The 11,813-nt window shown below is 64.6% G+C and overlaps 1 protein-coding gene across 6 annotated transcripts; it reads right to left on the bottom strand.

Annotated features, from left to right (window-relative positions):
• Nucleotides 1–174: 174 nt before the first annotated feature.
• PUF60 (poly(U) binding splicing factor 60) lies at nt 175–11,295 on the bottom strand. Of its 6 annotated transcripts, none has more exons than XM_036437456.2 (12): nt 11,138–11,295; nt 7,280–7,369; nt 5,264–5,359; nt 5,063–5,152; nt 4,226–4,276; nt 2,144–2,305; nt 1,978–2,070; nt 1,627–1,840; nt 1,354–1,544; nt 1,083–1,218; nt 663–898; nt 175–573 (listed from the first exon to the last, which is right to left on the bottom strand). In XM_036437456.2, exons 1-12 carry the CDS (start codon nt 11,159–11,161, stop codon nt 274–276), a joined length of 1,683 nt encoding a protein of 560 aa, XP_036293349.1. In that variant the 5' UTR covers nt 11,162–11,295; the 3' UTR covers nt 175–273. The 6 variants fall into 6 exon arrangements, with proteins under 6 accessions (XP_036293349.1, XP_036293350.1, XP_036293354.1 ...); XM_036437457.2 differs by having other exon boundaries at nt 7,280–7,366; nt 11,138–11,269; XM_036437461.2 differs by lacking the exon at nt 4,226–4,276 and having other exon boundaries at nt 11,138–11,294.
• Nucleotides 11,296–11,813: the final 518 nt, after the last annotated feature.

Raw genomic sequence — 11,813 nt, 5'->3', positions numbered from 1 at the left:
TGGCCCCCTGATCACTGATGCAGCCCGGCACCCTCTTCCCATAACCGGCCCTCTGAGCTCAGTGACCGCCCCCCTCCTGCCTGCTCTCACTTATAGGGCAGCCCTGCCAGCCCACCAACGCCTCCAGGCATCCGCAGTCCCCCAGCCAAGAAGCACTGGACCACCATGGCCTTTGGCCAGCAGCATCTGCACTTTATGCGCGCGGGCGGGCCAAGACACTACAAAACCCAGGGGAAAAAGGAGCAAGTGCAAGTCCAGGGAATGGGGCCAAGGTCACGCGGAGAGGTCACTGTTATCAAATCGCTCCTGGTCATACACTTCAGCCACCACCTTGCGGCCGGCAAACCAGCGCCCATTGAGGGCCTGGATGGCCTTGTGAGTCTCAGAGGCCATGGAGAACTCCACAAAGATCTTCACGATGATCTCGGCGTCCTCCTCCTCGCCCTGCTTCTCCTGGTAGATGATGACGCGGTTGACGGCGCCGAACTTGCCGCACTCCTCCGTCACCTCCCCCTCCAGGTCGTCGTCAATGTCCTTGGGGTCCACCATATTGCGCAGAACCATCACCGTGGACTGTGGGGGGATGACAGCTGAGCGCTGCTGAACCACAGCACCGCCCCCCCACCTCATCCCCCACCCGGCCCGGCCCCACCCGGCCCCACCTCCTGCTTGCGGAGCAACTTCTGCATGACCATGTGGCGGGCGCTGCTGCCCGAGATGCTCATGTGCTCCTGCTCACTCAGCATCTCCGGCCGCTCAGACTCGGTGAACAGCTCCTCCTCCTCCTTCTCCTTCTTGGGCTCCAGGAGGCCCAGCGTCGGAGGGCTGGCAAGGATGGGGTTCACCACTCCCACAGAGGGGATGGTGACCGGAATGGGAGGCCGGGCTGGGGTCACACCTGCAGCAAACACACCAAGTCCAGCCGTCACTCCCCACCTCCCTCCTTCAGGAGGGAGCACAGCGCCACGCACCAGGGCTGGCCTGCCTGGGGTTTGTAGGCGCCTAAGCTGAGGGCAGCTGGGGGAGTGAGCCCAGAGGAGAGGGGCAGGGGAAGGAGGGAGTCTTGACCCACTCCGGCTCACCTGTGATGACTCCTGGGGCCTGGGCAGCCATGACAGCCTGAGGTAAAGCCCCCAAGGGTTGGGCCAGAGTCAGTGCAGGGGACACCAGTCCAGGTGTGGCCAGAGTACCCAACACCGCTGCTCCGGCCACTGCTTCCTGCAACCACAAAGGCCACCACACTGAGTCCCAAGTCTGGCTGCCTCCACTCTACACCACCCCGAGGCCCAGTCAGTCTCCTAAGCACGGGGGCCTACTGCCCAGGATGGAACCCACCCAACTACTAGCCCTCACCTGAGCCGTGATCTTGGCTGTGGCTGCGGCTGCAGCCACAGCAGCAGCTGGCGGGAGGCCTCCAGGTGTAGCAGGTGTAAGCAGGGGCATAGGGGGTGTGACAGCCTTGCCCACCCGCAAATACTGGCCACCCAGGTCAAAGAGGTTCATGGAAGACACGGCATCTTGAGACGACTGGGCCTTCTCGTACTCTGCAGGGCAGGAGCAGCAGTGAGGGTGGGCCAGAGCGGGGAGGGCCCAGCCCAGGCCCTGCCTCAGCCTCTCCCATCTCACCAATGAAGCCATAGCCCTTGTGCTTGCCGGTCGTAGGGTCCCGGGCCAGTGTGCAAGATTTGATCTTGCCAAAGGCCTCAAACACGCTCTTGATGTCGTCATCGGACAGGTCCTGGTGCACAGAAGCCACGTAGATTCGGTTGAAGGCACGTGCCTCTTCTGCCAGCTGGTCTATGATGGGCTGGGCCTGCCCTATGTTGCTGGGCCTGCCCACCTGGGGGAGAGGCAGGGGACCAAGAGCCGCCCATCAGCCATTGGCCACTTGAGGCCTCTGGAGGGTGACTGCATCTCCTGGGTGATTGGACGGAGCATATCTCCCATGAGCCCAGGGCCCGCCTCCCTGGCACCCACCTTGATGTTCCTGCCGCCCAGCATCACTGAGTTCATCTGCTCCAAGGCCAGCTGCGCAGCCTCTGGGACCTCGTACTCCACAAAGGCAAAGCCCTGGACGCAGGGATGTAGCATTAGGCCTGGAGAGCCCGGGGTGGGGTGGGGGGCAGAGCAGAGCAAATCTCACCTTGTGCTTCATGGTGACCGAGTCCCAGGACATGTCAATGCTCTTGATGGGCCCAAAGGGGGCAAAGGCCTGGCGAATGGTGTCCTCCCCCAGCTCATAGTAGATGGAGCCCACGTAGACCCGGCACATGATGGCCAGTGCCCGCTGCCGCTGAGCTGCCATCTGGAGCAGGACACAAGGGGAGAGAGTGCCACTGGCTTGTGACGGGGTGGCAGGAGGCTAGGCAGCCCACGCCCCTCCGGGCCCACCCACTCAGCACTGTGGTGAGGGCTCCCCACGCAGCAGCGCGGTGCAGGCTCAGCCCTGCGGACAGGGTGGGGAGGGTCCGCAGAACCCTGCCCCAGGAAGGAAGACCAGGCCCAGAGGCAGGACACGGACACACCCGGGCCCGCCCAGGTCCTGGACAGACTGGCAGCAAAGCTGACAGGTGGTTGGGAGGCAGGGCTGTGGCCCTCCCGTCCAGCCCACCCTCCAGCCTAGAGACCAGGAAACCTGGGCTGGACTGGGAGATCCTCCTGGGTCCTGACCAAGTGTTCCAACAGAAGAGGGAGGGGAGCCACCCAGGCTGGAAGGACCCACTGGTGTGGAGGCAAGAGGGGACCCAAGGCAGGGCGCCCAGAAGAGCCCAGGGAAGGTCAGGAGCCCAGACTGGGGGCTCCCTGCAGAGGGAATAGCTACTTGTGCAGGGCCAGCTCAGACAGGGGCTCAGGGACTGCAAGACCCCCGAGCCTCAAGCCCCTCACAAAAGAGCTGCCTGGAGCCCCCCACGCACCCAGAGGATGTGGCCCCAGAAACATCAGGAGGTGACAGGTCCGGCAGGCCCAGGGCAGACCCTGCCTCCGCATCGGGCTGAGTTTGGCCATGGTGCTTTGTGACTCCCCATGCCCCCAGGGAAGGGCTCCCATTCCCGCCACCTCGGCACCATGTGCCTGGCAGAGGGGTGCCTGGAGCCCAACAGTGTGCCACGGAGAGGAGCTGGGCCCCGGGGAAGACCCCAGCCCAGGGCAGGCAAAGATGGTGGGGCCCGGGCTCTAGCTTCTACACCAACAGGGTGCCCCTCACCCTCACAAAGTCCCCACAACCAGAGGCCCATTTCCTCTTTAGATTCCAGCTTAGTACAAGCCGGGCATGCCCTCCCTCCAGGAGGGACCTAAAAAAGGTCCTCAGCTCCCCCCAAATTGGGCACCTCCTCAAACTGGGCTCCTGACACAGGCCTCAGGCTCCCTGTGGAGACCAAGGACCCCAGAGGTGGACCATGACCCTCTCACTAGGCACCTGACACATGAAACCACCTGTCCCTCCTCAGAGTCCCCCAAGACAGAAGCATGTCCCTCTCCAGTGGGAGCTCCCAAGCCGGTGGGCGAAGACCCTCTCCCTGACGTTCCCACAGACAGACGCTTCCCAGAGGACACTGGGTCTGTCTGGCCCCTGTGACAACGGCATGCCCAGGAACGGCCCCCTGAGAAAGGGCCATGTTCCCACAGGGTCCCTGGCCTCCTCAGCTGCTCTGGGGGATGGAGGGGTGTCTCCTTCCCAGACTCCTCTGCCGTGGCAGCCAAGGCCAGGCTACCACCTCCTCCCTGGCTCCAGGCCCTCTACCCCTTGCTCACAGCCGGGCCCAAGGCCCAAGTTCTTGCCCTTCCCTCTCTTGCTGGCTCGGGTTCCCCCAGTCCCCACCTTGTCCATCCATCCTCCCTCCAGGGTCTGATGGGGCCACGAGTTACGACCCTTCTCTTCTCAGGGCCTGACCCCAACCCAAGAGCCACGGCAGCCTGGGGCCTGGGCGGTGCACTGTATGTGGAGGCGGCACGGTGCAGGCGGGCCAGGCGTGGGCACCTACCCTCCTGGCCGGCTGCCTCCGCAGTTACCTGACCCTCAGAGCAGATGGAGGCCTCCCCGGGGCGGTCCCAGGTGGGTGCCCGCCCACAACACTGGCCCCGCCACGCCTGGCGCTCTGTTGCGCTCGTCCGAGCTGGCGGGCAGGGCCGGCTCAGGGAGCAAGGTCCCCAGCACGCGGCTGCACTGCCCCCCTCTAGCCTGACTAAGGACATGAGCCCGGAAGAAGTGAGCATTTCTATTGACCGATTGCAAAGGTGAGAGAGGATCTCCAAAGCCCATTGTCACTGCTGCCATCTGAAAGACAGTAAAGACAGAGTTCAGTCTGTTGGAGCCGAGCAGTCTCCCGCTCTTGTCACACCTCACGCAGACAGCGGCAAGGCCCGGAGTCCCCGCCCTGCCAAGAGGCCCGCCTGCCTTCCCACATGGCCGGCCGCTGGCGGCTGCCGGCACCTGCCCAGGAGGGCCTCAGGGCCCCAGGTGCCCTGCCCCACAGCCTGGCCGGCCGGCGGGGGCACAAGGGAGAGGGGGGCGAGAGGAAGGGACCAGCCAGGCATCACCTGGCAGCGTGACTGTCTGGGGCTGGGCAGGGGCGGGGCTCAAGGCCCAGGCACCTGTCGGCCTCGCCTGGCTGCATCGCAGCTTCCAGCCACAGGTCTAAAGCAGGGCCTATGGAGGTGCCCAGCCTGTCCTCATTCCCGGCCCCAGCCCGTGGGGTCTGGACTCGCTGCAGGGGTGGGAGCCTGACCTTTCTTATCCAAGGCCCCGGGGCAGGGAGGAAGCCCCTACGTGCTGCACCGACAGCTGTGCAGCGGGGGGCACGGGTGCGGGGCGACCTGAGCAACAGTCTGAAGTCCGAGGAGAGGAGCTGGCTCGGGGAGCGGGCAGAGCTACAGAGAAGGGGCGGGAGGGGCCATGGGTGCTCAAAGGCGGATAAGGTGGTTACTCAATGCCGGGGAGGAACCCAGGCGTCCCCAGAAGGAGTCCTTGAGAAACCGAGACCACACACCTGGTGGGGAGCCACAGGCGCAGGAGGAAAAGAAGGAAGAGGGGTGGGAGGTGGGAGGGCGGGCGGCGGCTCACCTGCAGGTTGGTGAGCTGCTGCTGCTGGTGCGCGATGGTCTGCTTCACCAGCACACTCTTGATGCTCTGCTCCATGGCGTACTTCTTGGCCTGGGAGAGAAAGCGGTGAGGAGCACTGGGGGGCCCGGCCTGAGGGGAAACGGGCCTTCTTCTACCCCAAGGGGCTCCGTGCCCACCCAGCCCCGGGAGGTACACTCTCACCTTCTGGAGGGCCTCCTGCTGCTCGGGCGTCAGAGGAGGCAGTCCCAGCTTTGTGGCTGTGCTCTGCCCGTTCTCCATCTTGATGGAGTCTGTCCCCTAGTGGGGGAGCAGGGAAGTGTCAGCACCAAGCTCAAGGCCTCCCTCACGTGGACCCAGGAGCCCGCTCCAGGAGCACAAAGCAGTCCCCCCGGACCATGTCAGGACGTATACCGAGGCAGCAGGTACCTTGGGGGCCCTGGACCAACCTGGAGCAACCGCAGAGCCCAGCCCACAATGGCCTTCTCAGCAGCCACCAAGACAGTGGCAAGTGGCAGGAGGGGCAGCCTTGTGGCCAGCCTGACTCCAGAACCTCCGTCCCGTGCCGGCCCCCGCTGTCCTCCAGGACGGGGGGGGGGGGGCTCTGGATGGTCCAGGGCTCCTCACTCCCCAGATGGCCATCCCAGCCCCCTGCTGGGGAGGAGTCCAGGGACCGCTGCAGCAACGTGTGTGTGGGAAGGGCCCCACCTGGTGCAGCACTCCAGCCCCACCTGCACGCGGCCCAGAGGGCCTGGAGAGGCTGTCCCAGCTCCTGCCCTTTGCCAAACTCCTCCTGGCTGAGGCAGCCCCGGGAGAGGCAGGCGCGGACCACCGGGGAGGGACGGAGGACCAGACGCCCTCCAGCACCTGGCAGAGGAGCCCAGGGTCCAGGAGAGGCTCTGGGAGGTAGGCAGAGCCTGCTGCAGGCCAGAGCAGATGCTACTAGGATTAGTTTACATTCCTCTGTCAAAACTCATTTCTAGGCTGCATGAGAGGGAAGAACACAGCCGTGTAAGCAGAAGTATAGCCACCAGACTAAGCAGAGTGTGGGCGACGGGCGTCTGAGCACCCCCGCCTGCCCGCCAGCTCAGGGGCTGGCTCCTCCAGGGAGTGCTGGAGCCCTGGGCATGCAGCCTCGGGAGGGACCAGCACAGGAGCGGCGATCAAGGACAGAGGAACAGAGGAGTCAGGAAGGGGCTGGCTGACCCAAACCCCAGAACCAGCATCCTGACCAGCAGCACAGGTGAAAGGGCAGGAGGCCCCTCCCCTGGCAACCAGCTGGCCCCCACCCAGGCCTCCTTAGTGGGAGAGAGGCCCCACAGCCAGGGCTGCACGCTAGAGCAGGCTGTCACCATGGTCATCGATGCCAGCCCCCATTCAGCCCCTTAGAAACTTTCAATCTCCTCTTTGTCTCGGTAAACAAAAGGCCCTTCTCTCCCGACCAATGGCTGCTGCACAGCCAGCCAGGGCCGGTGAGGGCTGGCTGGAGGAGCGCTCTGACCGCCTGGCCCCCCGCCCATCAGCTGCAGCCCCATAACTTCCCAGGGCCCAGGCCACATGCCTCAGCCCTTCCCCAAAGGGGGGACGAAATGACCCAGAGGAGGAACCAGCCCAGCGGTCACCGGCTCTGGCTCCGTCGCTAAGGCCCCGCTGGAACCCCTGGAGGCAGGCGCTGCCATGGCGAACCACCAAGAACTCTACCACCCACCGCCCTCTCCACTTCCCACAGCCCCTGCCAAGGGCCAGGCGCCGGAGCAGGACACATCTGCCCACACCCACCAAGACCAGTCTGCCTAGACCCGTGCTTTGGCTTGCACGGAGTTCTGCTTTGCTATTTTATTTGAGTCTGTACTCTTCACTGCTCCCTGCGCGCTGGACAGCCATCAGCCCTCTGCACACCAGCGGCTCAGAGCGTACAGGGCTGAGGTGACATACATCTGCCTAGTGCGCAGACACGCACAGCTATGGCCCGCCACAGAGGCGGGTGATGCTCAGGGCAGAGGCAGGGACAGGAAGCGAGAGCCCGGCCTGAGGCTGGGGGTCAGGGAGCAGGACAGGTGCCTCTGCCCAGGAGAAGAGTGCCTGGGCTCCTCCCGCCCCGCCCTGGCCACTTCTCTCGGGGCCCAGGGACGCGCAGGCAGGCGGGCAGGCGGGCGGGCGGGCGGGCGGGCGGGCGGGCGGGCAGGCGGGCCTGAGGGCGAGGATGCTTAAGGTCAGTACCTGTGGCGGTTTCCATTTGTCTCCCGCTGCCACCACTGCCGCCGCCGCCGCCGCCGGCTCGGACCCCCCTCCTTGCTGGCCATTGACCTGCTGCAGGCAGGAAGGAGATGTTGTGATGGACAGTCACAAGACCCATCCACCCAGGCCCTCTCGCCTTCCCCAGCTAAGGGCTGAGCTCCCCGGCCAGCCAGGGAGGCTGGGCAGGGGCACAGGAAGGGGCCAGCGCTGGCTTGGCCCTGAACGTTTCTGACACTCCTCCTCTCCGCCCTGCCCGTTCCTCCGGCTGTCCAGGGCCCTGCCACAAACCACAGCAGAATCTGGGGCAGCCCTCGCTGGCAGCAAGTCCCCAGGAGAGGAGGGCAGAGGGGCAGAGCCAAGGGAAGGCAGGTCTGCCCTCCGGCCACGAAGCTCAGTCTTCGATCAGTTCCTCTCCTGCCAGCAGGACAAGGGCACCTGTCGAGCACGCTGCACAACGCCTGGGCCGGCCACAGCTCAGCTTCCGTCTCAACACCTGAGGCTCTGCCTCAGCCCAGGGCCCAGGCCCCTCCTGAGCCACCTCTGAGGTGTCTTCTGAAGGCACAAGAACTCCCCTTGCAGTAAACGTCCAGGGTCTGCCCATCTCACGCTAACGAGGGCAGCTGAGATCCTGGTCACAGCTCTAACCCACACCCACGGCCAAGGAACGCTGCGCGAAGAGCGATGGAGAGCGCCCCCCGGGCTGAGCAGGGTGGTGGGACAAAGACAAGGCTGAACACAGGCGATGTAGAGGAGCGGGGCCTTGGTGAAGGGCCGAGGCTGCACAGCGGGAACCAAGAGCAGAAGGCACTCCCCCCCCCCAACCCCCCCCCCCCCCGCGCCAGGATGAGGCCTCAGACACCTAGGAACACAGGGTGGCATGCCCACGCCGGGAGCCCTGTGCACAGACCATACCACAGCCGGGATGACTCAGCCACGAGTCTCAGACACTCTGGCCCCAAAGGAGGGACAGCAACACCGGCCAGGCTGCACGGGAGGCACGGCCAGTGGCACTGAAGCTGTGGCTCACCAGCCCTGCCCCTCGCCTGCAGCCACTCTGAACCCGGCACCACTGCTGGACGAAATGGTGTGCATGGCAGCTGGGCCTCACCCCGCCCCCTGACAGCCCCAGCACACCCAGAGCAGAGGCTGCCTCAAGGCCCGCAGCAAGGGCTCACTTCAGCCCCGAGGCCCGCCGGCAGGGCCAGTGGAGGGTGCACTATGGACAGCTCCCTGCTCTCCCCGTCCCTGTGAGGCCGGCTCAGGGCCCAGGACAGGGTGAAGGCAAGAGTCTGGGAAGAGCCTACTGGGCGGCTGTGCTAACTGAACTAACTCAAAACATCTGAACTATCTAGAACACTGCGGAACGTCAGCTGTGACTGGGAAGCGAATCTAAAAGCAAAAGTAAAAATAAGACAGCACTCTGACTAGCGAAAACACTTTGTGATCACAAACAAGCAGGTCCTGGTGACGACACTGCCACACACAATGAGTGAGTCATTTCACATCGTGTAGCTGTGCCTAGGCCTCTCGGGCTAGCTCAGTTGGTTAGTGTCGTCTGATATGCTAAGGTTGTGGGTTCGAGCCCAATCTGGGCATATACAAAATCAACCAAGGAATATATAAAGAAGTGGAGCAACAAATGGATGTTTCTCTTTCTCTCCCTTCCCCTCTTTAAAGTCAATTAAAAAACAACAAAAAATTGCCATGGCTGGCTTGCTCAGTGGTTAGAGAATCAGTCTGTGGCCTGAGGGGCAACAAGTTCAATTCCCGGTCAAGGGCACATCCCTGGGCTGCAGGTTCAATCCTGGGCTCTAGTTGAGGCTTGAGCTCAAGGCAACCAATCGATGTGTCTCTCTCACGTCTATGTTTCTCTCTCTCCCTCTCTCTCTCTAGAAGTCAATGGGAAAAAATATCCTCAGGTGATTTTAAAAATAGAACAAACATGAAAGTTATTAAATAAATGCCCAGGGCTCTGGGGTTAGCAGACACTGAGGCCACCGTCTGGGTCAGCACGGCTCCTCAGGCTGTCCTCTGGCCACCCAGTCTGAGGGCTCTGTGGTCACAGCCATCCGGACAGCAGCGCCTGGAGCGGAGCCCTCCGAAGGCAGCGCAGCCCAGGTGATGGGACCCAAACCCCAGCCCTGCCCCGGTCAGCAGCCCGAGGGAAAATAGGATGAGTCCACCAGGAAACCCCGAGTGAAGTAGTTACTTGACGTTCCCTGGCCGCAGGCTCTGAGTTCAGGCCTGTCTCCTGGGGCTGGTGAGAGTTAGCATGTGTGCATGCGTGTGCACCTGTGGAGTACCTAAGAGAGTCCCTGTCCATGAAGTCCAGTGTCAAAGCTCAGACAGCACTGCTGCCTTCCCCCTGCCCAGTCCTCGCCAATGCCAAACTGGGCACTGAACACCCGCAGAAGCAGACGGGCATGCCCACAGCCCCAGGGCAGGGCTGCTCGGGGAGACCGGGCCCAGATGGGGAGGATGTGAGGCATCCTCGGCGATGATGCCACAGCTGAGCTAAGCCCCATCACACCGCAGTCCCGGTGAGCACAGGCTGCCGGCTCCTGCCTCTGGGGTCCCCCAGGCTGGGGCTTGGTAGTTACCTGCTCTGCAGATGGTCGGGGACACACACATCCCGCCTCCACCCACACCTTCCCAGGAGTCTGGGGCCTTGTCTCAGCCTCCCTGTCCGTCATCACTCAACTCTGCTGCTAGGATGGCCCCCAGGCCTGACCCTCACCTCCTCTCACTCCCCTTCACCAAGGTCACCTGCTCCTGTGGCTCCAGCAGGCAGCAGGCAGGGCGGACAGGGCGTTAGCTGCGGCCCCACACTCTGCCCCAGGAGAGGCAGCCTCAGCACGTGCACTTCGTAACCCTCAGATGTCTCCCCGACCAGCTCAGCCTGCAGCCACCTGCACGAGATGCCTTCTCTAATGGGCCCACTGCATCGGTTTGGGTGGGGGTGGGGACAGGTAAGCGAAGCATCTGTCTGCTACGCCAGACAGCAGTGCCCAGCGAAGGGTCGGGGAGGGGGTCGGGGACTTCAGCCGATGGGGACGGGGAGGGACGAGGGACATGCCCCGGGGGATGAGTGTGAGCAGGGTTCCCGCCTGCGCTAATCGCTCCGTGGCCGAGAGGAGGGAGAGCCCTGAGTGGAGCGGGAGGGTCCTCCTGCCGGGCGCCCACACCACCCGAGCATGGCTCCCCTGGGCACCGGTGTAAGGCATGCGGGTGGGAACTGATCTCGGGGCCCCACTGTGCCCCCAAGTCCTCGCGTAGCGCTTGGGGCAAAGTCACTACGAGAGAACACGTCCTTCCCTTCCCGAGTGGGGCCCACTCCCCGGAGGGCATCAGCGGAGAGCAGGTCCAGCTCCGGATGCGGGGCGCCCAGGCCACCCTCCCCGCCGCGCGCCCGGCATCCTCTGGACACGGCGGGAGGCGGGACGCCACCTCTCCCAGACACCCCGCCCCCTAATCGGGGCCGCGGGCGCACCCCGGAGGCAGAGGGGGGCCCCCAGCCGCCTAACTCCGCCCGAGGCTGCGGCTCGCCGGGGCCTGACGGGCGCCCCGCGAAGGGGCCGGGCTCGGCGCGCAGCACGGCCCCCGAGACGCGCCCCAGTCTGGGTCCCGCGCGGCCCTCCGGCCGGAAGCAGCAGCCCGCGGGCCGGAAGCTGCGGCCGCGGCTCAGCCCCCGCCTCGCGCCCGCTCCGCCCCCGCCTCACGCGGCCTGAGGCCGCGAGGCGCGTGAGGGCTCGCGAGCGACCGCCGCGTCCCCGGGGGACCCTGCCCGGGCGGACGGCCCGCCAGCTGGGCGAAACCCCGCGTCGCCGGGAGCTTACTTACGAGAGCTAAGGCCGCCGTCGCCATCTTGCGCCCGTCGCGGCCGCTGCGCGCGCCGCCCGCTCCAGCTCCCTGCGCGGTCTCGCGCGATGTAGGGGTTGGTGGAGGCCTTCGAGGAAAGACGGAACTATCGCGATAACAGGTCCTCACGCCAGTGACGTGGAAGGAGAAAGGCTCGCGCTTCCGGGGCGGGCGGAGCCTATGGAAGGGGCGGGCCCGGGGCGGGCGCTGGCGTCGCGGGCGCGCGCGCGGCGGGCAGGGGCCGCCTCCTCTGTCCGCGGAGCCCCGCTGCTCCCCGCCCGGCCTCCTTTACGGAAACACCTGGTGCCTTCCGCCCGCTCGCACCCAAGACCGGGCCGGACGCCGGGCTCCCGCCGGGGCTGCAGGAGTTCGCCCAAACCGACGACTGCGGCAACGAAATCGCCCTGTTCCGCAGTCAAGTTTTGAGATGCTTCGTTGCATCCTAACGTCTCTGAAGTCAGCGCGCGCCATCCAATGGAGGTGCGTCCGTATGTAATGGGCGACGTTTGCTCTTTCCTAGTGACGCATAAGCCAGGGTGCATCGTTTTATTTTAAAAAAATAAATTTCTGTTGATTTTTAGAGAGGAAAAGAGACAGAAACGTCAATGATGAGAAGCACTGATCGGCTGCCTCCTGCACGCCCCCCACTGGGGATGGA

This window comes from Pipistrellus kuhlii, unplaced genomic scaffold (assembly GCF_014108245.1).
Source record: "Pipistrellus kuhlii isolate mPipKuh1 unplaced genomic scaffold, mPipKuh1.p scaffold_m20_p_14, whole genome shotgun sequence".
Classification (NCBI taxonomy): domain Eukaryota; kingdom Metazoa; phylum Chordata; class Mammalia; order Chiroptera; family Vespertilionidae; genus Pipistrellus; species Pipistrellus kuhlii.
Note: the sequence above shows the minus strand (reverse complement) of the source record. Positions and strands in the feature narration are given on the sequence as shown.